General features: G+C 54.3%; 1 protein-coding gene across 3 annotated transcripts; it reads right to left on the bottom strand.

The window, feature by feature from the left end:
• Positions 1-53: 53 nt before the first annotated feature.
• LRSAM1 (leucine rich repeat and sterile alpha motif containing 1) lies at positions 54-26,070 on the bottom strand. 3 transcript variants are annotated; one of them, XM_030961683.1, is made up of 25 exons: positions 26,000-26,070; positions 22,558-22,740; positions 20,813-20,869; positions 19,108-19,152; positions 18,566-18,643; positions 17,729-17,797; positions 17,101-17,185; positions 15,764-15,885; positions 14,036-14,126; positions 12,949-13,079; positions 12,334-12,363; positions 11,628-11,750; positions 11,402-11,541; positions 10,817-10,861; positions 9,767-9,837; positions 8,883-8,982; positions 8,115-8,202; positions 7,406-7,480; positions 5,897-5,977; positions 4,042-4,137; positions 3,417-3,515; positions 2,244-2,375; positions 1,820-1,901; positions 1,506-1,654; positions 54-954 (listed from the first exon to the last, which is right to left on the bottom strand). In XM_030961683.1, the coding sequence occupies exons 2-25, from the start codon at positions 22,627-22,629 to the stop codon at positions 829-831; spliced, it is 2,187 nt and encodes a 728-aa protein (XP_030817543.1). In that variant the 5' UTR covers positions 22,630-22,740; positions 26,000-26,070; the 3' UTR covers positions 54-828. The 3 variants fall into 3 exon arrangements, with proteins under 3 accessions (XP_030817543.1, XP_030817541.1, XP_030817542.1); XM_030961681.1 differs by lacking the exon at positions 26,000-26,070 and adding an exon at positions 25,702-25,811; XM_030961682.1 differs by lacking the exons at positions 8,883-8,982; positions 9,767-9,837; positions 26,000-26,070 and adding an exon at positions 25,702-25,811.
• Between the last annotated feature and the right edge of the window lie 9 nt (positions 26,071-26,079).

The following is a 26,079-nucleotide window of genomic DNA, read 5'->3' as shown; positions in this document are numbered from 1 at the left end:
GCCACCCCCCTGCAGAAGGAAAGAGGCAGCAAACACCCCCAGCAGAAACCAGCTGCAGTTTAATGGCTGCTCCTGGGGAAGGCTGTGGTGGGACTGAGCTCGTGGCAGCATTTTTATATTTCAGGGTCAAGAGCCGAGGGAGGAATGGGAATTGTAACTAATCAATGACAATGGAGCAGTGCCCACCCCCCAGTGCAGAGGCACCGTGTCCTGAGCTGGGCACAGCCCCAGCCCTGCCCCAGTGCTGTCCAGTGGCAGCAGCACTTTCTGCTCCCTCCCTGCTTTGTGGATGATGGACCCCCACGGGCTCCCCCGGCCAGGGCAGCTCCCTCCAGTCCCGGGGGTGTTGCTCTCTCCCCTCCCACCGGAGCAGCCCTGCGGGCTGGGGAGCGCCTGGCTCTGCCTGCCGGAGGCTGCAGACCCAGACAGCTCCTGTGGGGCTCCAGAGCCGAAGCCCCAGACCTTTGGCATGACAGAGGTGCACGGCAGTGTGAGCACACCAAGAACAGCACGTCCTGACCGGGAAATTCCCCCGCTCCGAGCAGCACTGCTGGAAGCACTCCCCGTGTCCCTGTGAGCCCCGGGGGCCTTTCTGACAGCAATCACCTCTGCCAGAGAGGAGGAGCCGCAGCTGCGCCCGGTTTGTCACCCAGGCACGGGGACGCGGGGCGGGCAGCAGGAAGGGATTCACCGAAGGAGCCCCGGGGAGCTGGGAGGGGGATGCGGAGGCTCCCGGGCACGGGGAGGGCAGTGCCGGCCGTGGCTGTTCATGGGACATGAGCGGCAGCGGGAACAGCCCGGAGCGGGGCCGGTGCCTCCCGGGCCGGCCTAGGCGCTGTGGAAGATGCGGACGCGCTGCGCGATGTCCTGGCGGCACAGCGGACACGAGGGCAGCCGCTCGCAGCAGCCCTGGCAGCAGCAGACGTGGCCACAGGGCAGGAAAATCATCTGGGGCTGGGAGAGACACAAACAGGGGACACGGAGAGTGCTGCTGCCCTGAACACCGCTCCCAGCACGGGGGAGCTGGGGAGCACCCGCGGGGGCTCAGAGTGGGGAGAGAGCCCCGCACCCCGATCTCCGTCCCCCCTGGGTGTGCGGGGGCAGGGCTGTGCCCAGCAGGACACCATGGGACACGGGGCAGGACACCATGGGACACGGGGCAGGACATGATGGGACACTGGGAAGGACAGACACCATGGGACACGGGGCAGGACGCGATGGGACACGGGGGGAAGGACACGGCGGGGCTGAGCTGAGCAGAGCAGCCCCGTGAGCGCTGCCCAGGGCCGGTGGGGGAGCTCAGCGAGCTCCTGCCCAAGCCCGCACAGAGCCCTGTCCATCCCTGCCCTTCTCTCGCCCATCCCCGCTGCGGTGCCCAGCCCGGCTGTGCCCGGGAGCTGGCGGGATGAGCACCGGGCACTGCCAGGGCCGGGCAGAGCTGGGGCTGCGCTGGATCCCGCCCTCCCTCCGCGCCCGGCTCCATCCCGGGCAGTGCCGGCTCTCACCTCCTGCTCCATGCACACAACGCACTCCGACTTCCTCTCGTCCCCCTGCAGCGGTGGGGCCGTGGGGGCCGCGGGGCCCGGGGGCTCCTCCAGGGGAGCGCTGGGCTCGGGGCCCGCAGGGACCGCGCTCTCCTCTGCCCTCGGCAGCTCTGCAACCGCAGCCAGCTGAGTGCCCTGAGCGCTGCCCATGGCCCCCCGCAGCCCTCCTGCCCTCCTCACACACCCACAGGCGGTGTCTGACCCACAGAGCGCCCTGCTCCAGGCTCAGGGACCTGCTGAGAGGGTAAAACGTGGCAGAAAACAGCTGGGGGTACCTGGGATGGTCGTGGCCACAGCCAGGATCTCCCGAGCCCGCCTGAGGATGGCATGCTGCAGACCAGCCTCTGTCACACCGAGCTGTGGGGAAAGAGGAGGGTGATGGCCCCAAACTCCTGGGGATTGCTGGCAAAACGTAGCCATGCCAAGGAAAGCCCCTCTGCCAGGCACCAGGAATTCCCTGATGCTATTTCTACTACAGAGAGCACCTGGAGGATGTTGGAAGAGGGAGCCAGGCTGCAGCTCACCCTGCAGGTCTCTGGGAGAGCCACTGCCCACAGGAACAGGCAGAGCAGCACAGGCACCTGTCCCTGTGGGGAGGTGACACAGCAGAGCATCCAGCCAGGCACAGCTGGATGCTGAGCAGGGACAGGGACAATCCCTGCTGCTGCTGTCCCACACTGTGGCTCTGCTGTCTCGTACCTTCTCCAGGTCACTGGCACTCATGGTGCTGAGCGTCTCCAGGGACATTCGGTGGTGAGCGAAGATCGGCATGTACTGCTCAGCAGAGAGCTCCAGCAGCAGGGTCACCAGCTGCTGCTCCAAACCCTTCTCCTGAAAAACATGGAATGAGCTCCCCCACTGTGCCCCTGGGGCCAGGCAGCAGCAGGGCTGGGGCTGTGCTCATCCCTGGCCTGCCCTGCTCCAGCTCGGCTGCATCCCAAACACACCAAAGCCTGGAAGCCCAACAGCTGGAGCAGCTCTGGCCCCAGGTGTTTTATGGGCACAGTTCAAAATGTTGAGGTCTGGGAATCACAGAATCTCCTGAGCTGGAGGGACCCACAGGGATCCCCCAGCCCAGCCCCTGTCCCTGCCCAGCCCCCCACAAACCCCACCCTGTCCATCCCTGGCAGCGCTGTCCAAAGGCTCCTGGAGCTCTGGCAGCCTCGGGGCCGTGCCCATTCCCTGGGCAGCCTGGGCAGTGCCAGCACCCTCTGGGGAAGAACCTTGCCCTGAGCTCAGCCTGAGCTGCCCTGGCCCAGCCCCAGCCGTGCCCTGGCTCCTGTCCCTGTCCCAGAGCAGAGATGGGAGCTGCCCCTCAGGAGGAGCTGCAGCCCCGGGGAGCTCCCCTCACACATCAAACAATGCCCTTGGCAATCCATGTCTGCAGCAGCCCCTGCTTTGCCAGCTCAGGCCAATCTGCAGCACAGGCAGAGCTCAGATCAGCTCCTTGTGCCACCCTGAGGGGACTTGACCAGCATCAACTCCTGGCTCAGGCCATCAGGGGCAGGAATGGGCAGGAGTTGCTGCACTCAGTTGTGTTTGAAGGGAATTTGGGGAGCCAAGCAGAGCCCTTTGGGTGCTCAGCTGGAACAAGAAGCCCTGCCTGGAAGGTACTCAAGAGTTTTCTGTTCCTGACCAGCAGTCTGGGGCTTGGACAGCAGCTTCTGGTGGGAACAGCTGAGGTGTTGGCACCACAGGGACCTGGGCAGCTCCATCCCCTCCACAGGCAGGAATGAGGGAGCTCAGAGCACCATGGGCAGCACTGGATCTGTGTGAGGGCTCTGTGACCTGCTCCCAGCCTCAGCTCAGGGGGCTCCTCACTCCCCCCAGAGCAAAGCAGAGCCACAGTGGCAGCAGGAACAGCAGCAGCACCTGCAGTTTCAGGGAGAGAGGCTTCTGGTTCAGCAGGCGCTGGTACTGGATCAGCCAGTAGTTCTCCTGCTTGGTTTCGCTCTTTGCCTCCATTTCCAGCTGAAAAACAAACTCAATTCATTCAGCAGCCCGAGGGAACACGGCCAGGGGGGTTCAGGGATGGGTGTGAGGAGGGAACTCCCAGCCTGGGCACTGCAGGGCCCAGCCAGAGCACTGTCATGGGGGTCAGACAGGATTTCTGGCTCCTGCAGGCTGGCCCCACTTTGACACCCCACACAGGGCTGTGCATCTCCCTGCTCCCTTTGCCCCAGGACCTGTGGTCTGATCTCCCGAGGCTCAGGAGGGTCTGCAGATCTTCAGGACTGCAAGACCACAACTCCCACCCCTTGTGCTCATCCTGCTGCCCACTCCCTCCCCAGCAGGGTCACTGGGGGTCATGATGGTGCCCATGCTGCACCAGGCAGTGCTGCTGTGCCCCCCAGGTTTATGTTAGAATTTCCTGGGGCTAAATTGACTTCTGGACCTGGACACAGCCCTGCTCTGCTCCCCTTCACTCCCACACTGAGCCATGGACTCTGCCCACAGCCGACCCAAACCCACAGCACAGCATGAGGGGCTTCATTACCAGGATTTGTTGCAGTTCTTCCTCCCTTTGCTTCTTCTCCTTGAGCAGCTGCTGCAGGAGGCAGCCGAGTGCCCGGCGCTGCTCCGTGACCGCCTCCTGCAACAAGAGAGCTCTGGCAGCCCCAGCCCCACAGTGCTGCCCCCGCTGCTCCCAGCAAAGCCCCTGCCAGTCCCACAGCAGCCCCTGTGGCTGTGCAATCCCTGTGCCCCACAGCTCAGATCCTCTCCAGCTGAAGCTGCTCCCTCAGCCCTGCAGTGCCCTGTCAGCCCCAGCCCACCCTGGCTGCAGCAGCTCCTCCTCACTGCATCAGGAGCTCAGCCAAAAGTATCCCAGACTGGTTTGGGTTGGAAGGGACCTTAAAGCCCATCCAGTGTCACCCTGCCATGGCAGGGACACCTCCCACTGTCCCAGCCTGCTCCCAGCCCTGTCCAACTGAGAAAAGACCAGCTGAAAGCAGGTCTGGAGTCCTGCAGGTAACCAGGACAGGTGAGGTCCCCTTGCCTTTGGGATGCTTCCTTCCCCTGGGGTCTCACCCCAAGCACACCAGGGCAAGGCCAGGCATCCCTGCAGCCACCCCCTGGCAGTGGAGAGTTGACTGGCTCAGGAATGTCCCAGCATGGCCCCTCTGCAGCTTCAGTCCCAGCTCACCCATCTCTGAGCAGAGGCCAGTGGCCATCAGCCACAAGGATTTCAGATGCCCATGGGCAGAGGGACAAGGATTCTGTTACACCCTGAAGTTTGGGGAAACCTTCATTGATCACAGAATCCCAGACTGGTTTGGTTGGAAGGGACCTTAAAACCCATCTTGTCCCAGCCCTTACCACAGGCAGGGACACCTCCCACGGCCCCAGGGGGGCTGCAAGGCCTGTCCAGCCTGGGATCAGCCCCTGGACCCTGCACAGGGACAAGAGGAGCAGCTGCCCCTCCCAGGCCAGCCCCACCTCCAGGTGACCACAGAGGCAGCAGCATCAGCACCTCCAGGGAGGGAGAGGGACAACAGATGACAGGAGGAGCTGCTCCAGCCCAGCAGGGACCCTGTGGAGGGCACAGCACCAAGGGTAGGGGGATCCAGGCAGATCCAGGTGTTCAGGCCTCATTCCTCAGCTCCTGGTGCTGAAGCTGCAGGGCAGAGCTCTGCTCCCTGCACTGCCCTGCAGCTCCTGTGCTCACCAGGTCACACCTGCTCTGCCCTGCAGGAACCCTGGGTGGTCCCACCCTGTGCCCTCCAACACACAGAGTGACACAGAGGAGCTGAGTGAGTCCAGGCAGCACAACCCAAACCTGGCACCTGAAGGATCCAGGACAGGCACTGCTGCCTGGAGCCAGCACTTAGCACTGCTCTGTGACTGCCCTGGCTGTTTGTCACTGATTGTGGGCTGACTAAACAGGTGACCTGACCTGGCACATGGCACACAGAAGAAAAGAACTGATGCAAATCATCACAAAACAAAATTTAAAGCCAAGCTGCTGAAGCTAAACCTGGCATTCCTCAACGTGTGACTGCTGATGATGCCAAAACCAAAACACAACACAATGCAAAAGGACATGCAATGCACAGCAGGCAGGTGGTTTTGGGACAGCCAACAACTGGATTGCAAAATCCTTCCCAACCCAGCACACCTGGAACTGCCCATCCCTATCAGGGCTCCTCTGTCTCTCTGCTGAGAATGCCTGGGGATGTTTAGGAGCAGCAGTGATGTTCCACATTCCCAGGACACACAGGGGTTGGTGTGTCCTGTGCAGAAGGACCTCCTGACTGAGCATAAAACCATCTGGAAAGTGCCAGGAGCAAGGGAAGCAGGTGGAGCAATCCCAGATCAGGGAGGGTGGGGGGCAGCCCCAGAGCCCCACGTACCTGCAGTGTCTCTGTGTCCAGTTCTTGCCTCTTTACCTCCAGCTGTGTCAGCTGCAATAACTCTGTTTCTATTAATTTAATCTAAACAGAAGATGAAACATTTTTTACTGACATTTAAAATTACTTTGATTTATGCTCTTTTAAAATGAGGTCTGACGGGCAAGGGCAGCACTGCAGAGCACCCAGAGGTTGGGGGGAGCTGCTTGTGCCCTTTGATGATGTGTGTGCTGAGGGTCCCTCTTCTTTTACCTGAGGAGCTGTGTCCCCCCACTCCAGCTGTCTCTCTACTCTGAACACTTCTGCTCAGGTCTGGAGCCTCACACTGCAATCAGTTTGTGCACCCAAACCTCTGGCAGCCACTCTGGAATGCAGAGCCAAGGCCCTCCCAGCTCAAACCTCAGACTCCTGGGACAGTGCTCTGGTTTCCAGGTGCTCCAGCAATCCCAGAACAGCACCTGCTCTTTCAGGTGGGACAACTGAGACACAGAGAGGTGAAGGTCCAGGGTCCCACAGTAAAGCCCAAGATGAGGTCCAAGGTCCCACAGCAAAGCCAAGATGAGAGCCCAGCTCACCCCTGTGCCAGGCCACCAACTGCCCCTGCTGACCCCAGGGCTCTGCCCCTGCAGCACGGGGTGGGAAGGGTCCCAAGGTCCTGCCTTGGCATCAAGGAACAAACTCCCTTTATTCACAGAGCAAGAGGGAGCAAAATGCAGGGCCCTTATGGTGAAGCCAGGCAATGATGGGGAGCTGTCAGACAGGTCACAGGCTTCCAGCAGAGTTTGGTCACTGGGGCACTCAAAACAGCCAAGCCCTCAAGTTTATCCACCAAATCCTGAACTGAGACTTTTCTTCTGTGTGAAACCAGGAGAGGGAAGATTCTGGAGCACTGTGTCAGAAACCAGCCACCCTCCTTCCTGCATCTACCACTGCTGCCTTCCCACCTTCCTGCATCATCCCCTGCCACTTTTCCATCATCCTGCATCATCCCCTGCCACTTTTCCATCATCCTGCATCACCCACCCCTACTTTCTCCACCAGCTCTTGCTCTTCCCCTCAACTACATCACTGCACCTTCTGTGGAATGGAGCTCAGAAAGGCAGGCTGAGAATGGGAAAGAAAAGGTGAACTGATGGCTCAAGGTGCAGCTCTGATGTGCTGGATGGAGATGCAGTGGGCTCATGTGGAAGCAGCAGCCCTGCCAAGTACACAGCCTGAAGGAAATCTGAGGTGCAACTGCAGATCACCCCCAGAGCCAGTGCAGGTGACTGAAGGAGTGGCAATGCCACCACCTCCAGGAATCCACAACCTGCTTTGACACTGCCTCCCTCAGAGCTGGAGTGTAACCAACACTGTCCAACTCTCTGCTCCAGAGCTCTCAGCAGCACCAGAGCTCTCCATGTCCTCAGACCCTGCTCTGTGCTCACAGCACTTTGTTCTCCCTCCCAGGGTCTCACCAAACAGCAGGAGGAGCTGAGGAGCTGGTCTCTCTTTCCTCTGTTGCTGACTCACCTGGTTCCTGATCTGTCTGTGCATAAGATCCTTCTTCACCTGGAGAGCTTCAAAAGCAGTTTTCTGCATCTCAACCTGAGGGACAGGCAAAATCCTGCTTAGTGAGGTGGTTGGTGCAGTTGCTGATGGGCTCAGAAGCTGCTGCCTTGCAGGGACTCAGGAACAAGTCCCTGAGTGGTGCTTGCTCTGAGCAACAATGTCCTGAAACACAGCTCAGAGCCCAACAGGTAAAGCCCACCCTGGAGACACACAGAGAAATATTAATGTTCTTCAAGCATTCATCTGGAGTGCTCTGTGTGACCCCAGCTCTCCTTTTCAACAGCACTGAGTAGCCACGCTGTGCTGCAGGGCACAGCTGCCCAGCACTTCTGAGAACAAACTTTGAAAATGCTTGTCCCAAGTCCCCCAGGGAAACCTGCCAAAAGACAGGACTGCTGTCTCAAAATCCCCTCTTAATCACCGTGTCAGTTTTGTTCCCCATGGTCCATGCTTCTGTCTTTTCTGAAAATTTGCTGGCTAGATAAAAAATAATTTCTTTTCAACTACCCAAGTTAGTTTGTCAGAAGAGCAGATATTTTCAAAGTTTAGCATGTAGTGTTAAATAAAATCACTTCTGCATGCAGCCCAGCCCAGCCCCTGCTGCTCCTGTGACCCAATCAGGATCCTGCTCTCCCTCCATCCCCCATGACCAGTTTGCTCCTTTGCCTACCTGCTGCAAAATCTCACTGACAGCTTTGTTCTGATCCAGCTGCTGCCAAGCCAGGATCTGCTGGAACTTCTGATCCATCTCAGCCAGGCTGCAAGGAGATGGATGTGCCATGGGGTTAATGCTGGGTCTGGGACTCAGAGGAAAAGCAGGCAGTGGGGAATGCAGGAGGAGGAATTTCTTACTGAACAGGGCAAGAGCAGTGGCACTGCACAGCTGAAGGCCACAAATCTAACACCTCCTTCCCTACACCCAAACCAAACCTGCACCACAGGCTCCTGTGGCCCTGTTGGGCAGGTCACAGGCTCACAAGGCTGTTTTTGGTCAGTGCCAGATGTTTTCTAGATTAAAAATTCTCATCTTGTTGTAAACAGTGAGCCAGGATGCTCAGCAACACTCATGTACTACTTACGCTCACACAGCACCCTTGAGGCAGCCTGGGAGGTGAGGGGAGCAGCTCTGGGCTACAATTTGGTACTGAAGTGCCTCAAAAAGCAGGAATACAACTGGTCTAACTCCATCCTCCATATTTAGCAGAATGTATAGGGCAAAATAAACAGTGCAAAGAAGTGATTAACATGCAAATTGTGGTCATTAGAAGGTGGTTCATTTAAGGAAGTCTGACAGATTAATTTGCACTGTCCTGGGCTGTTACAGCTGCCCTGCTGCATTCCAGCAGCTCCAGGGATTCCTGGGGTGAATTATGGGAATTAGACTGCTGAAAGAAAGAGATTTCACAGCAGCACCACCAGCCCCAGACAGCCCCTGCACCTGGAGCAGGCCTGGCTGACGAGGTCCTGCCGACGAGACTCGGAGGTCGTTTGCAGGAGCTTGTTCTTGTAGGTCTCAGCCAGCATCTGCTGCATGGCAGCTGGGGACAGAGGGGACAGAGGGGACAGGGGGGCTGTCAGTGCCTGCCTGGCCTGGGTGTGCAGAGCAGGACTCACCCACCACTGCTGCTGCAGTCACTGCAACCAACAGTGGCTCCTTTCTCATTGTTCTTCCCACTTCACTGATTCCAGAGCACACCCACCCACCTGAGAACTGTGGCTCTTTACTGGGAAAAGAGCTGAGCAAACTCCACTCTGCCTGTGCCTGCACCTCTTCAGTGCTAAGAGAGGCCCAGTCCCTGCTTACCAACCCCGAGATCACAGAATCTCCTGGGAAGTAGAAAGGGACCCACCAGGATCTCCCAGCCCAGCCCCTGTCCCTGTCCAGCCCCCCCACAACCCCACCCTGTCCATCCCTGGCAGCGCTGTCCAAAGGCTCCTGGAGCTCTGGCAGCCTCAGGGGCCGTGCCCATTCCCTGGGCAGCCTGGGCAGTGCCAGCACCCTCTGGGGGAAGAACCTTGCCCTGAGCTCAGCCTGAGCTGCCCTGGCCCAGCCCCAGCCGTGCCCTGGCTCCTGTCCCTGTCCCAGAGCAGAGGAGTTGGGCTCTGCCAGTCCTGGGGGACTTGAGGCTGTTTCCTCTTCTCTTGTCCCTTGTTCCCCGGGAGCAGAGCCTGACCCCCATTTGGATACACCCTTGTTTCAGGGAGTTGTATAGAGAGTGAAAGGCCCCCCAGAGCCTCCTCTTCTCCAGGCTGAGCCCCCTCAGCTGCTCCTGCTGCCCCAGATCCTTCACCTCATCTCCCCAAAGACGTGTCTGGACTCACAGGCCACTTCCCTCCTGCGCAGCTGCTCCGTCTCCTCCTGGGTTATTGCCATCAGCTGTTCCATCCTGATTCTACCAACAAGCAACACTTCAGCCACTCCTGCAAAAGAGCCCTTTTCCTCCACCCACCCAGCTCAGAGCCTCAAGGCTGGGCAGTTTCACCCTGCTCAGAAAAGTTGGGCTTATCAGAGGTACCAAAGCTCGGTGATTTTTTGGTGAAGACTCTCTAAGATTCATGGGAGACAACACATGCTCAAAACCACGGGGACAGTGGCTTTAGGCAGGGAAATTGATTTTTCTGAGAGACAGAACATCAACACAACGTGCACATGCTCTCCCTAAACAGTGCCAGACCCTTCCCTGGCTTTCCTTTCTGCTGAGCTGGATGAGCCCTGCACAGCTGGCCCAAGTGAGCAATGCCACTGCAGGCAGCAGCCTGGCCTCCCTCCCCACCACCCCTGCCCTTGTTCCAGCACATTCTCCCCACCATTTACCAGGTCAGGAGCTGGTGTGGCTGGGGAGCAGTCTGACAAACAACTGGAAGATGTTCACCCAGTTTACTGGCCACAGCACAGCTGGCTGAAGGGAGGGGACAGCTCACAGGCAGGGCAGAGCTGGGGACAGTCACTTTTGGTGCAGAGTTAGCTCAGAGTGTTGGCTCAATGGCAGATTTGCTTCCCACCTGTTCCTCCCAGCCTGAATACATTGCTGGAACACCCTCATAACTGCCTTGCTTGCCAGCAGATGGAGGATCTCTGCTGGTCCTTGATATTGGAATACAGAGTTTGGTTCCCAAACTCATTATTTAGGACCATCCAGAGATGAAAAAGAGGTAAAATCACCCCATGACTGGGTGTGCCAGAGTGGGTAGGACCAGGCACTCTGAGTCCAGTTGGAGTCTTACCTCCGATGGTGACCAGAGCCAGCTGCAGGTTTGAGATGAACCTCACCTGGCTTAGGGTGGATTCAGACTGTGACTCTGAAAGGAAGCTCCCAGCCCTCTTCCCAGCTTCTTACCCCTTTTCCAGACAAGTTTGTTTCAGAGACTCACCTCTCATTCTCCAAGGACTTCAAAATGTCTGAACTTCGTTTTTGCCTTAAAAAAAAGATAAAACAAAAGGTTTTCATCAAGCTGAGTAGAATATCCTGGTCTCCCAGAGGGCAGAATCACAGAGTCACAGAATATCCTGACTTGGAAGGGACCCACAAGGATCATCCAGCTCCAGGCCCTGCACAGGACAACACCAACAATCCTCCCATGTGCCTGAGAGAAAACAACTTTGCTGTCATGCACAGCAGAGCAGCTTTCAGCAGGCTGGGCACCTCCCATCGAGATCAGCTCACATGGACACCCAGCAGACACAGGCAGGGGCACCTTAACACTTCAAATTTACACCTTCCATGAGGAATTCTAATTTCTTCCATAGCACTGCAAAATCCCAACATCACACATCTGTGAAACAGTTTTTATAAGCTGCAGATTCCATGTGCTTTAAATGGGTCTTTAGCAGTGCAGGAGCTAAGGCGGCTCCTCCAGACATCGATCCTGACCAGGTACAAAACACTCAGGGGTGAAATGAACTGCCCAAAACAACATGACAAAACAAAATCAGAGCAAAACCCCCTGGGACCCCACCTCTGGTTGTCCTCCAGCAGCTTCTGGATCCGGCTGGCAATGCCCTGCTCTGTGTCCTTCAGCTGCTGCAGCAGCTTCAGCCTCTCCTCCTCCAAACAGCGCTGGTGCTTCGACAGCCCCTGCTCCAGCCTCTGCTGCTCCTGCCCAGAGCAGGGAAGCCAGGAGGAGGTGGTGGGCTTGGGGAAGGCAGTGGGCGCCCTGGAAGGGCCCTGCCCAGCACACCCACCTCTCTCACTGTCTGCAGGATCCCATCCTTGTGGCTGTTGAGCTGCTGCACCAGCAGGGCCTGTTCTCGCTGCCCCACGTTCAGGCGCCGCTCAAATTCCAGCTTCTCCTGAGTTTTTCTTTCCTGAGAGGAATCAGAAGAAAGATGAATGACAGGAATCTCCTTCCCCAGCAAGAACATATCCTGGCAAAAAGGTAAAGCAAGGGACAGGAGTCCCTTGCAGAGGAGAAGCTAAATGGCAAACAGGAGACTTGTCTAGGGTAGGGGAGTGTTCTCTCCTTAGGAACCCAAAAACTGGGAAGGAGAAGCTGCTGCTCCCTTCATAACAATCTCTAAACTCTTCCATGTCATGGAGCTGAATTCCCTGGGCATTGACTGATACCAAACCAGCCAATATAAACACGTGCAGGGAAGCCCAAAATGCAGGCTGGGTTCAGCTCCCCATGGCACAGGACTCTCTTGCCTGAAGGAAGCAGCCAGCTCCGAGCAGCTCGAGAAAAATCACTGGGGAACTGCAAGGCAGGAGCTTCTGGCTATTCCAAAGTGAGCCATGCACAGGGGAAGAGACAGAGATCAGGGAAACAAAAAGAGCAAACTAAAAGTGCAGCCAGGTGAGGGGAATGAGAAACAAAATAAAAAGATGGAAAACAAAAACCAGAAGCAGACCCATGCTGCAGACAAAGCAGTTGCAGGAGTTGATCCTTACCTTCCTCTTCTCATAATCCAAGAATTTGTTCTGAAAAATAAGCAATATCAGCAGACATTTATTCCCAGAAGTACTTTTTTGTAGATGTTATTATTCCACAGTACAGCCTCCCCATACTGAGTGAAGACATCAACCAAAGGCACAGCAACACAAGCCCCAAGTCCAGTCACTCAGGCTTCTCCAGGGGCAAAGGCAGTGACTCTGCACTTGCCAAAGAGCACTGGAATTACCACAATTATTGGCCCAGCCTCCCCTTTCCCAGGTAGGGCTAAACATGTCTAGCACTTGGCTGGGAAGCACAAGGTTCTTCTGCAGCTTGCTGCCCCCCAAAAACACACTGCACACTCCATGGCCCCCTGTCACCCCTGTCTCTTGCCTCCATCACTGCTTTCAAGGATGGGGACAGTTCTTAGGGATGTGTCTTCCAGGAGTAAGTGTGGTGACACCAACCCCAGCTGAGGAAGGATGAGCCACCTGTGCCTGGCTGCTCCCTCCATCCCAAAAGACACAAATCATGGAAGGGAAGGTGATGAGGGATGATGTGCCAAGTGCTGTGAAACGCTTTGGGGGAGCACAGAGGCAAATCCCAAACCCTCTGGTGCAGGGGAGCCTCACCTGCCACTCACTCTCCTCCTCCAGGTACTTCTCCACTGTTCTGTCCACCCCATCCACTGAAGTTCCTCCCCCATCGCTCTCCAGCGTGGGCAGCAGGTGCTGTGAGGGAGGGTAGTATGCAATTCCACACTCTGCAAGGCACCAGACACAAAATAAGAACATCTGAGGCTCGAAGACCTCCTTGGCACCATGGCTGTGAGCTGGTTGCTGTGTGGGACTGCTTCCAGCTGTGCCCTCTCTGCCCACACACCATGGAGTGCCTGGCAGGGCTCCTCCAGCTGAGGCTCATTTTGCCATTTAATGATGGCAAAAAAATGATGGAGCTCTGGAGGAAGGTGGGGCCACTCCATTTCCACCAGGATTCAGCTCAGGGGGGATGGACAGGGAGCTCTGGGGGGAGGTGGGGCCACTCCATCCCCACCAGGACAAGGATCTGCTCAGACAAACACATCCTGCACACAGGTGCAGCTTGGTGACTTCTGCAGGGCTGCAGATGTTACTGCCCAGACCACAGTAAGTTCTGACTGTCCTGTGTTTTCAGGGAATATCCCAATGTCTGGCAAGGCTCTTCCCCTGCATAAAACCTCCACCAAAACCCCCTGTCTGTATTAAACACAGTGGCTACAAACTCCCAGTATATTATCTGTGAGTTTGAGTTCTCCATCTGTTTTCACCACTCTCCAAACAACCTGCAGGGCCCAGGTCCTTCCTCAGAGAAAATGAGGGCAGCAGGGACCTTGAGTGACTCCTGAGTGTCTCTCCTTGTCCCAAGGCAGTGACAGCTGGACAATGCCTCATCCTCCCACAGGAGAAAATCCAAATAACCACGGGAGGTGCACTGACCTCTTATGGCCACTGAGACAGCCTGACCCAGCCACTGTGATTGTTAACAAACCACTCTGCATTCCAGTGTGGCAGGGCTCAGGGAAGGACTCAGGGCTCAGGGAAGGACTCCTGTTGTGCTGTTTGCCAAAACAGACAGGTAACCAGGTGTGCAGGGCATCACCAACCACCCCAAGCAGGCTCACACCATGTCTGTCCTTCAGAAATGCCATCTCTGGGCATAGCCCAGCTGCTCCTGGCTTACCTTTGCAGAGGAACTGCTGGATGGCCTCTGTGCCTGCACTGCAGATGTCAGGGGGTGGGTAGGTCATGGCAGAGGCATCCAGGGTCAGCGTCTCCAAAACAGAACACACAGAACTCCAGGTTATTCTGAGCAGTTTTCCAGTTTTCTCCTTGCAGCTCCCCAAAATCTGACTTCATGTTACCCTAAATCCTAACATAAATGTGAGGCTGTATTGAATCCTGTGGCAGTACCAGTCTCTGTTTTCTCTGGGTCTGGATTGAAGGCACTTGAGACAGGAATTCATGTTGGGACTCAGGTGTTTATTATTTCTGATCAGTAAAACAGTCTCACTACTGTGAGTTGGGCAGCTTTTCCTTAGAAGGCACAAAATGGCCAACAATCCCTTGTTACAAGGGCTTTTAAGACTAAACTATCCAATTAAGAGCTGACACCTGGATTATTTCCCCTTTTAACCCAATAACTGATCCCACAGAGCTGCAATGAGGACTTTTTTGCCCAATTACAAAATGCCACCCAAACTCATGGAGAGAAGGAAGAAGAAGCATGAAGAAGAAACCCAGGACAACACCCTGTGCCCTCCATCTTGCTTCCATCCACAACACACTAAAAATCCCAAAACCTCAATTTCTCACCAAGTGATACACCTACACTACTCTCTATAATCTATTTCACACTTTTGTGGATTCCAGTCTGTCTTGAAGTCTGAGAAACTTTCTCCATGAATGAGGGTCAAAGTCAGTGCTCCCCTGGGGGTCAGGGCACCCCAGAGCAGACAGAGGAATATTCCCTGTGTTTCCACAGAATCCCTGCTGGGTGTCTGGCACCTTTCAGAGGTGACTCCACTGTCCCGTATTTGGAAGTTTCTGAGCTGGCTATTCACTGAACATTCCCCTCATGCAGGCACTGGCATTTCATTTAGGTACCAGAGGTCAGAGCACGTCTCAGCTCAGACATTCCCTACTCCATGTCAGGAGTTCAGCATGGAAATGGGGGTGATACCAGGGCATGGAGAGGAGTCCCATAAAGAATGACGGGAAGAACCACTTGTTTTGTCCTTCTGTGGCCATCAAAGGACCCAATGGTGCCTTGTGTAGGGAAGGGCACAGCAGAAAGGCCTAGAAAGGAACCATTTCACCAAGCACAGGGGGCAAAGCTGCACAGATGCCTCAACTCACGCTGTCCTCATGAGAAGTGAAGCAAAATGTTGTGCGAGACAGGAGAGCATTTATTCACACCTTCCTGCTGGTGTCTGAGGCAGCCCTGTTGCCTCACACTTGCACCATTTAGTACTGACAGGTTTGGCAGCCAGAAGGCAACATATCCATAAAAATCTTGCTGCTTTTCCCATTCTGAATGTGCACTTCAGAGAGCCATAAACACATGAAAGCTGATAACAAGCTGGAGATCTGCCAGGGTGACAGAAGCACAATTTGTGCTCTTAAAGACAGCCCTGGCAAGTAAAATCCAGGGGTTCACTCTCTGGGGATCGCTTTTGTCATGATGAAGTGACAAAATTATCAGAATTAATGACAAAATTATCAGATTAAATGGTAAAAATGATCAGAAAAGACCAGAGCAGGTACATAAAACTCATTGTGGACAGTGTGAACAGCCCTGTTACAACTCCCTGCAGAGCATCCTGCTCAGACCCTAAACATTCCCCTCGTGGGCTGGATTAATTCCCAGCTGAGGGAAGCAGGCTGGGAAGGGCTGGCCCCAGGGTGGTACCTGCAGGCTGCGGGCGTGGGCCAGCCCCCGGGGCAGCTCCTGCAGCTCATTCCCGCTGACATCCAGAGCCCGCAGGCTCCGCAGGCCGCTCACGCTCCCGGGCAGCGCCCTCAGCTGGTTCCCTGCAGGGACAGAAAGGCAGCTAAAACCATGGAACCACACCATTCACAGAATTCACACAATTCACAGGATTCACAGAATGACCAGGTTGGAAGAGACTTTGAAGATCATCGAGTCCAAGCCAGCCCCAACCCCTCAACTCAACCCTGGCACCCAGTGCCACATCCAGGCTTTGTTAAACACACCCAGGGATGGGGACTCCACCACCTCCCTGAGCAGCCATTCCAGAACTTTATCACTCTTTCTGTAAAAAACTTCCTCCTAATATCCAACCTGAATTTCCCTTGGTGCAGCTTGAGGCTGTGTGCTCTGGTTGTGTCAGTGCTGGAGAAAGAGCCCAGCCCCAGCTGAGCACAGGCACCTTTCAGGAGCTGTGCAGAGTGATGAGGGCAGCCCTGAGTCTCCTTCTCCAGCCTTCCCAAACCAGGAGCCAGCAAGCTCATCTGTTCCAGCACCAATCCATAACCACACCACGGCTCATTTCCACAGGGATGGGGCTGTGCCAGGTCACACAGGGACTCAAAGGATGGCACTGCCCAGCAAAGGCAATTTGGGATCCAGATCTCCTCCTCAGCTGAGGTCATTGCTGCAGGCTGGATCTGTGTCCTTTATCAGGTGAACATTTGTAACATGGGATGTTCTTCCCTTGGCCTAAGCCCCAGGGATGGGAGGAAGGGGACTGAGTGTGAGATTGCACACCCCAGGCTCAGAGCCCAGGTGCCGCAGACAGACAGACAGACAGACAGACAGACAGACAATAATCTGAGCTTCTAAGCTCCTCACCCTCCACTGCCTTCCCTGTCTCAGCAACAGCTCCACATAACTAAATCTCCTTTTTCTCCCAGATTTATGGCACTGCATAGCTGGAGAACGTCCAGGAGTCTGGAAAAGAGGTGTGACCTTTGTGCTTGGGCTGTGCAAACCTGTGGGGATACACAGGAGCCAGCTCTGGGTCTTGGGGGACCCAACTGCAATTCAGTTTATCTGGCTGAGTGCTCTGCTTGCTTTACTGGAGGGCTTGAGGCTGACACATTTTCTCCTTAGATCACTTCTCCTGCCTTGCCAACTATCTGAATTCAAACCTTCCTTGTGTTCCTACTCAGCACTCTGAGTGTAAACCATATGGTGTTTGCCTTGATTGAAAGGAATAATTGCTAATGCAGCTCACCATGACCAGATAATAAATGTGCTTTGTCCAGAGCAATCCCATTCCATACCTTTCACATTGAGGACCTGGAGCTGTGCAAGGTCTCCTATAGATTGTGGGAGGCTTTTTAAAAGATTCCTTTCAAGGTTTAGGACCTAAGGTATTAACAGAAAAGATAATCAAAATATTCATCCAAGTCTCATGTCTTCTACACAACTGTGCTGCTGGGACTTTCAGACAATTTGAAATTGGTTGTAGATAGCACTTTCAGGGCTAATAAAGTGTATTTTCCACCAGCCCTGGATAAAGGGCATGCCAAGCTACCAGGGGCAGTGAGAAACTCTGCTCACCACCAACATCTGGTGCTGGATCCAGATGCAGGAACTGGGAATTGGAGTGTCCAGGGCAGCCCTCCCCAACTCCAGCTCTCACCTAAGGCTCCCCCTGAGCAGAGAGACCCTGTGTGCCCTTACACACTGCTCTGGGTTCTCAACAAAACCACCCCAGGGAGAACAGCAAAACCTGAATGTCTGGGGAGATCAGCAGGACTCTGCTTGCTCAGAGCATCTGCATGGCCATGGGAGCCACCTGGGCTGCACCAAGCTGGAGAACATAACCAAGCCTGGCTTCTCCTGCTCCTTTCCTCCTTTTTTCCATGCCCTGTAGAGACACCTGGGAGGCAGCTGCAAATCTTTTACCTGAAGAGCTGTGAGCTGACCAATATCAGCAGGAAGTGATGCCAGCTGGTTGTCATGCAGATCCAGAACCTGGAAAAGCAGATGATGCCACCAAACAAGGTTGGGAACAAAAGTCATGAATTATCTCACAATGAAAATTACTTTGCTTCCAATGGGGACTTTGAAAAGCAGCTCAAGTTTTCCAGGGGACATGGATACTTAATTCTTGGAGGTCTTTTGGAAATTCAGGCATCGGCAACAAACAAGAGACAAGGGACAGCAGTGACACTGAGGGAGCAGTCGCACAGAACTGGAGGAGCCAACTGGATAAATCATCCCCTTGGAACCCGGCTGGTAGCAGGAATTTCTGCAGGATCAATGAGCTGAACTGCTCCAACAGCAGTGCAGGGAGAGGGTGGGACTAGACTAGGAGACCTCTCTCCCTCCTGTGGAGCTGCTGAAATGACTCTGCCTCTTGGGGAATCCCCCCTTTACACTCATCACCAGTTTCCTTCCCATCCCAGTGACCCTCCAGAGCAGGGGAGAAATGGATCTACCCCACAGTACAACCAGTCCTGCCTGACCACCACCAGTGAGGCTGCTGAGGGAGAAATTGTGGGATTCTGAAGGGGATAAATGAGTTGTGGGACTGATGGTGATGTGCCACAAACCACTCAGTGACTGCTGTCTGCCAGCCTGGAGCTGAACCCAGAAAAGGCAGGCGTCACCCTGGTACTGATCCCTGAGCCAGCCAGCCAGCCAGCCAGACAGAAGGGATTTACTTGGGCTGGTGTGTTTTAGTGCAGCTCAAATCCAAGGAAAATAGGCTGCAGTTGAACTGTTAAGAATCACAATTACCTTCAGAGTTATGAGACTCAGGAGATTGCAGGACTTTGGAACTAAGGATGTCAGATTATTGGTATGAATAATCAGCACCTGGGGAGGAAAAACCCCATGGTCACATCAACACAAGAGACACCAGAACAAGCACTTTTGTTGGGATTGAACTGGGGAGGATCTATAAGAACTCAATGTCTTATTCAGTATCATATAAAATGTTGCAGTAGGAAATGGACTGTCAGAGAAGGTCAAACATTCCACATGAGATCTAAACCAGAGCCCAGTTCCTCACATGAGAAATACCCTTAGATGGGCTAAGACAGGAACAACCACCTCTTCTTTCCTGGCAGAAGTTGACTTTAAAAAACACAGACAGGATTGATCTGACTCAAAATGCTCTCTATGTAGTATCACACAGGTGGACAAATTCCTGACAAGAAAATCCCTTCTGATCCACCACAAAACAACCACATACAGTCGCATCAAACATGACAACAATAGTTAAGCATATTAATAGAATTATTTCATAATTATTTAATAATTTCTGATTAAAATATTACCTTTTTTTGCAAGACCTTGCAAGTTGCAAATGCCCCATAAGGAACCTAAAAACAATAAAAAAATAGTCATGTCAGACTTTCTCTTTTAAGTAGTTCTACACTGTCCACCTGTGAAAATGTGAAAATGTGAACAGCTTGACTGGAAATAAAAGTGATGCTTAAAATCATTGCCCTCTGATTTGGGAAAGCTTCCATTTAAACAGCTCCCAGTGGCTCTCCATGACACAACAGTGGCACAGAACAGGCTGAGGCTCAGGCAGGAGTTCAAGCCTTGTGTGATTTAATATGCATTGTGCAGATGAGCTCAGGCAAAGGTTCGGCTTTCTCATCACATAAATGCATTCTGTGCTTTGGCACCCTCACAACCACTCTGCAGTGTGCTGAGAGAGAGAGGTGAGCACCAGGCAGGACAGAGTGTCCCTGATGTGCCAGGAGAGGGACAGGCAGACCAAGGAGATGCCAGTTCAGCCCCTGCCAGGCACAGCTAGGCACTGTGACCTTCCCTGCAGCACAGAACCAGCAGCAGCCAGACTCCTGTCCATGGTTAATTGTAAAACCAAAGTGATGTCTCACTTCATTTATTGAAACAAAGATGAAAATGAACAGCAAGACAGTTTTATGGTCCAAAAGGAGCTGCTGGGCATCCCAGATTAGCTGTGGCCCTGAGTGGGGCTGGCTGGGTGGATCCTCTGTCTGCCACCCTGCCACACCCAGGCTGTCCCACACAGCCTGCAAACCCACACAGAGCTGCAGGTGGCTCCTGAGCTTGGAACAAAACATCCCAAAGGCTCAGCAAAGCCATTTCACACTGCACAGCAGGCAGCTCTCCTCTCCAGGATGGTGTCAAATCTCCACACTTTGCTTGGCAAGGGCATCCTGTATTCAGGATCAACATTTTGGAAGCATGTGCCAAGGAATAAAAATGAAAAGTGAGATAGAAATGGGTTTCTGCCTGAGGCTGGCCTGGCTGCCAGCAGGAAAAGCTGTGTCTGGGTGCCTGGCACTCTGTCACTGCCTGCCCACACACCAGAAGATTGTTTCTCATTTAGTTGGTTGCCATAAAAGAATCCAAGCCTGGGTGAGACTTCCATCCTTACCCAGCAGCTTTGAAGCAGGACTGGGATTTTCACTTACACAGAAAAACAACCACGGGTGGCAGACTGTGTAGCTCTAAGATCAGAAATACTCAGCCTCTGGCAAACCAATTCCCTCAGGACGAGCAAAATTAAGCCATGAGATCCCAAACTAGGGTCAAACAAGGTCCTGGTGGAGGGTAAGACACCACTCTGCCCTTCTAAAGGATTCCACGACAGAAATGGTGTTGAAGCATGAGACAGGACAGGCAAACTCCCACAAAACAAAAACCAAAAACCAAACCAAAACAAAAAAAAACCCAAACAAAAAAAAAAACAAAAAACCCCACAAAAACAACAACAACAACAAAAAAAAACCCAAACCAAACCAAAACACAAAAAAAACCCAAAAAGAACAACAAAAAACCAACAAAAAAACCCAAACCAAACCAAACCAAAACAAAACAAGAGGGAAGAAGCCCCCCAGAACTCAGGAGATAGAGGAAAAGGTGGACGAGCAACAATTTCTGTCTCAAGGCTCACAGGCATGAGAGTAAATCTGACAGTTGTTTCCAAGAAGCAGACAGAGAATCAGAGCTGTGAGTGAGGACTGGAAGGTGTAGAGGACATACCTCTGAGAGCTCACATCTGGATATGTCAAGGGTGTCATCAGCACCAGCTTCTTTTGCCTGGAGAGGGAACAAATGCATCCAGAGAATCAGACCACGCAGAAATCCAGCACTTCTTGCTGCACCTTGCCCAGAGAGTTTGTGGTCTCCCATCCCTGAAAGTGTCTAAGGCCAGGCTGGACAGGGCTTGGAGCAGCCTGGGACAGGGAAAGGTGTCCCTGCCATGGCAGGGGTGACACTGGATGGGCTTTAATGTCCCCTCCATCCAAACTAGTCTGGTTCTGCTCCAGACTACTTTCCACGTTCAAATCAAGTCCATGCAACGCAGCTGCTAACAGCAATGAACCTGGACAGACACCACTCACCCATGTCCCCAGAGTCACACCTCTGGGTCACTTCCAGGGATGGTGACACCACCACTGTCCTGGGCAGTCTGTTGCAATGTCTGACAAAGCTTTTCAAGAAAAAAAAGTCCCAATATCCAGCTTGAGCCTCCCTTGGCCCAGCCTGAGGCTGTTCCCTCTCCTCCTGTCCCTGTTCCCTGGAGCACAGCTCAACCCCCCTGGCTGTCCCCTCCTGTCAGGGGCTGTGCAGAGACACAAGGGCCCCCTGAGCCTCCTTTGCTCCAGGCTGAGCCCCTTCCCAGCTCCCTCAGTCCCTCCTCATCCCTTCCCCAGGAGATTCCCTGGGCCAGAGCACTCTGGTGAAATCCTACTCCAGGAAAACAAACAGCATCATCTAATGAGTTAATCCTCAGAGTGACAGGAGGATCAGAATAATGGGAAGCAAAAGAGAGGCACAAGGCAAGGCAGATGTGATGGGAAGTCACAGGTTCCCTGGAAGGAAAAGCAAACTGGGAGATCTGTGAGGGCAAAGGGGCATGGAGGAGAAAGAGGAGCTGGGGTCCCACCTGCAGGCTGGCAGGAGGTGGGGTGGAGGATGCCCCATGGAACCACACAGAGAGGGATGGAAGTGGCACCAAGAGGACGTGGGGGTGGGAGGGCAAAGGCACTCAGGGAGGGCAGAAATTCCCTGAGGTGCATTAGGAAGAAAACCTGCTGCCTTAGTGGGATCAGGAACACAATTACTGCTCATGGAATGTGGTTACTGGTCATGCAGGGATGTACAAATCACACAGAGCCAGGATCAGGCATGGAAAACAGAAGTGACCCTGGCAGTGCTGAGCAGGCACAGAGGACAGAAATGACCCTGGCAGTGCTGACCAGGCATATCTGGTACCCAAGGACCAGGCACAGAGGACAGAAATGACGCTTGCTGCAGACATCTTTTATGAACAATCCTTTCCTTAGGATTTTTCCTCCTGAGAAGCTGAGAGGCCTCAGGAACAAAATGTAAACAATGGTTATCTGCTGCTGTGGAATGCAACAGGTACATCTGTGATTGGCCCATGTTAGATGTTTGTAATTAACAGCCAATCACAGTCCAGCTGGCTCGGACAGAGAGTCCGAAGCACAAACCTTTGTTATCATTCCTTCCTATTCTATTCTTAGCTAGCCTTCTGATGAAATCCTTTCTTCTATTCTTTTAGTATAGTTTTAATGTAATACATAAAATAATAAATCAGCCTTCTGAACCATGGAGTCAGATCCTCGTCTCTTCCCTCAACCTGAGACCCCTGTGAACACGGTCACAGACCCTGGCAGTGCTGAGCAGGGTACAGAGAACAGAAATGACCCTGGCAGTGCTGAGCAGGCACAGAGAACAGAAATGACCCTGGCAGTGCTTACCAGGCACATTTGGTACTCGAGGCGCTTCCGAGCATCTTCGCTGGGTTTTTTCTTCCTGGAGAAGAGAGGCATCTTCAGCCCTGCCCCTGCCTCTGTCCAGGGGCACAGATGGTCACTGCAGAGAAAGGCTGAGGGATCCTGGGCTCTGTGTTTGCTGGGGAGCCTGGGCTGCACAACTGGGACCTAATGAGTTGGGGGAAAAATTAAAAAGAAAATAATTATGTCAGTCATGAAAAAAAATAAAAATTAATGTCTTTGTTTAGCTGGATGCCACAGGCAGTTCCAGCACAGGGAAGTACAAACATGAGGCACTCAAGCCCTGCTGTGGTCTGAGAAGGGTTGGTTGTCTGGGTCACCCCTGGGATAGGCACAGAAAGGTTGCTGGGATCAGAGAAATGCAGGGTCCACTCCAGGAATTAAAAATTTAAGAGCTGTATCAAGAAATAAAGCACCAGGGATAAAACCCAAATTATTTAAACTCAAAAGTCAATTCTGGCACAATAACAAAGAACTGAGAGCAAGGATTCCAGGTGGTTCAAGTGTGAGGGAAGAGAAGCTGAACCTGAGAGAGGAAAGGCTGGGTGCAGGAAGATGCCAAAAGGTGGAATCAGGAGTGCAGGTGGCTGAGGGGAACAGACACCAGGCAGCCCTGGGACAGGGCTCTGATCCAGCAGGGGAGGAAAAGGAGCTGCTGGCAGATTTTAGGGAAAGGCAGAAAGCTGTGGCTGGACAAGGAAGGGGGACAGCAGCTGGTAAGGAGGTGGTACCAGTGGGGATGCAGGAAAAGTAATGGGGCCAGCTGAGCAATGAAATCAAGGAGAAAAAGGGGTTTATTGTGTGCAGAGGGCACAAATGGGCACAGCACAAAGAGCCTGAGCTGGGCCTGCAGCTGCAAGGGGCTCCCAGAGGGACCTGGCTGGGAGTTAGAGAGGAGCAGGGGGGCAACAGCGAGCCCTGAGCAGGGAGAAACATTTTAAACACTTGCAGTGACTTTCTTTAAACACTTCAAATTCCTAAGCAATTAAAATCCAGCACAGAAGAGGCACTGCCTCACCAGTGGGGCAGCTCCTGGCACAGCTACATTAGCTCAGGGCTCAGTGGAGCTCAGGGGTTGCACATGAAGTCCTGGTGCTCTGCCAGCTCTGTGTCTGCAAACTGGCCCCAAAGGCTCCTGGGGAGCAGCTACTCACAGCATCCAGCCAGGGAGGTTCCCTGAGCAGGGAGAGCTCTGCCAAAACCTCTGTAAAAATCTTTACAGAGATAAATCCTCACTGTGAAAGTAAAATAATTCAGTATAATTCATCCCTCTTCCTTTCCCTGCAGGAACCAAGAGGCAGAGACATCCTGAGTCACTGTCCTGCTGTCACAGCACTCACTGGGACAAGCCATGGGCCACAGCAGGAGGCTCCAAACTCATCTGCAGCAGTTCTGTGGCTCCTTCCCTGCCATCCCAATTTCTGCCTCTTTAACCAGTTCAGATGACTGAAATGCTGCTCAGAGCCAGCTCCCAGGAGAACTGAAAGCATTGAGCAGGAAGGGAACTGGCTGTCAGGGAAATGCAGGGCACAACCAAGGGCAAGACATCAGAGGCACAAACAAAAGGAGATTTCAAGATGAGAAAGCAGAAGGCAAAGGTGTCTGCAACAGGGTATCTTTGAATTGGTGACCATGTCCAACTCTGCTGAGCATTTCTGCATGTCCCTGTCCCACCTCACCCTTCCCTAGTCCAGGCAGACCTCATTGGTCATGGGGACAGTGGGAAATCAGCAGTTTTCACCCAAGAAAACAGATAAAGATGTGAAGGGCAGACAGTGAACAGGAAAAGAATCATACCAGGGGTCCCAAGATGAAGGATCAGAGATTTGTTACATGGATTGAGCAGCTCTCAAAAGTGGAAATTTGCTTTAGTGAAGACACATCAAACCCAGCAGCCAGGAGGGCAAAAGGCCCTTGGCATGTGACCATTACATGATGTATTTATTTCTTATTTATTAAATTACTGAAAGAACTGCCTGTAAGTACCCAGGGCAGCACCCACCCTGCAGGCAGTGAGCACCTACAGACACCAAATCCTGATCCCACTGCAGGCAGTGAGCACCCAGGGACACCAAATCCTGATCCTCCTGATTCCTGCGCTGCCCAAGGAGCAGCCAAACGCTCAGGAAGGGCACAGAATGTTTTCTGGGTGTTTCCCAGTCTGCAGCTGTTGGGGTGGTAACAGCAAAATAAAACCAAACATTTCCTTTTACTAACAAATAATTCAAACACAGCAACACAGCTCTGGGAGAAGCCCCAATTTTCAAAAAATGCTGGACACCATAAACCCATCTGGGCACTGTAATGAGACAAGGTGAGGGTGTGGAAAGAAGAGATGTTTTATTTACTTTGGGAAAACCCACTCAGGAGTGAGGCAGCAGTGAACCAGCATCTGGGTGGGCTCCTGAAGATGCTGCTGGCCCTGGGGGACAGAGGTGTCACCAGGCAGGCACAGGCTGCTCTGGCTGTGTGACAGAGGTGTCACCAGGCAGGCACAGGCTGCTCTGGCTGTGTGACAGAGGTGTCACCAGGCAGGCACAGGCTGCTCTGGCTGTGTGACAGAGGTGTCACCAGCCAGCCCTGCAGGCCCTGGAACAGGCCCAGAGGAGGCAGCAGCTGAACTGCAGCTCTGGAGCTCGCTGTCCTGCATCGTTTGCTCTCTGTGCTGGAGCTGCCAGCCCTGTCGCAGCCTGAGCCTGCCCTGGAACAAATCTCCGCTCGTTTTCACCAGTCCAGCTCTGCCTCTCAGTCCTTCCTTTCCATCACCATCACCATTCTTCTCTTCTTCTGCCTGCGGGTCCCCCTCCCAGGCTCACACAGCTTCCAAGCTCCTCGTCTTCTTTACCCTTCCCTCATCCAGAACAGCGCCGTTCTGTGCCCGAGGGCCCAGAGCCTCGGAAGGATGAAGGATCGAGCCGGGATTGTGGCTCGCAGCCCTCAGGCACCGGCCCAACACCTGAGGAGAGCAGGACAGTGAGCGAGGGCACCGCCTGCTCCGGAGCCCTTCCGAGGAGCACTCCCGAGCGCGGTGCCCGGTGCCGGCCCGGCGCAGCCCCAGTGTCCCACAGCGGGTCCCACAGCGGGTCCCCCCGGCCCAGCCCCGCTCACCGCTCGGCGCCACCATCGCCGCCTCACCGCCGGCTCACGTGATCAGTGGCACCAACGAGAGGCACCGCCAGAGCGCCCCGCCCAGAGCGCCCTCAGCGCCCCGCCCCGAGCGCCCCGCCCCGCGCGCCCCGCCCTCAGCGCCCCCTGGCGGCCGGAGGACCGCCCGCCCGGCCGCGGGATCCCGGAGCCGTCCGGGATGGGAACGATCCCCGGGATGACCGAGTCCAGCCCGGGACTGATCCCCGCCTCGTCCCCAGCGCAGAGCGCTGAGCGCCACGGCCAGGCCTTCATTGCACACCTCCAGGGATGGGAACTCCACCGGTGCCCTGGGCAGCCCCTGCCAGTGCCTCGCCACCCTTCCACATAGTCCGCGTTTTG

The sequence above is a fragment of the Camarhynchus parvulus genome, chromosome 17, assembly GCF_901933205.1.
Source record: "Camarhynchus parvulus chromosome 17, STF_HiC, whole genome shotgun sequence".
Lineage (NCBI taxonomy): Eukaryota > Metazoa > Chordata > Aves > Passeriformes > Thraupidae > Camarhynchus > Camarhynchus parvulus.
Note: the sequence above shows the minus strand (reverse complement) of the source record. Positions and strands in the feature narration are given on the sequence as shown.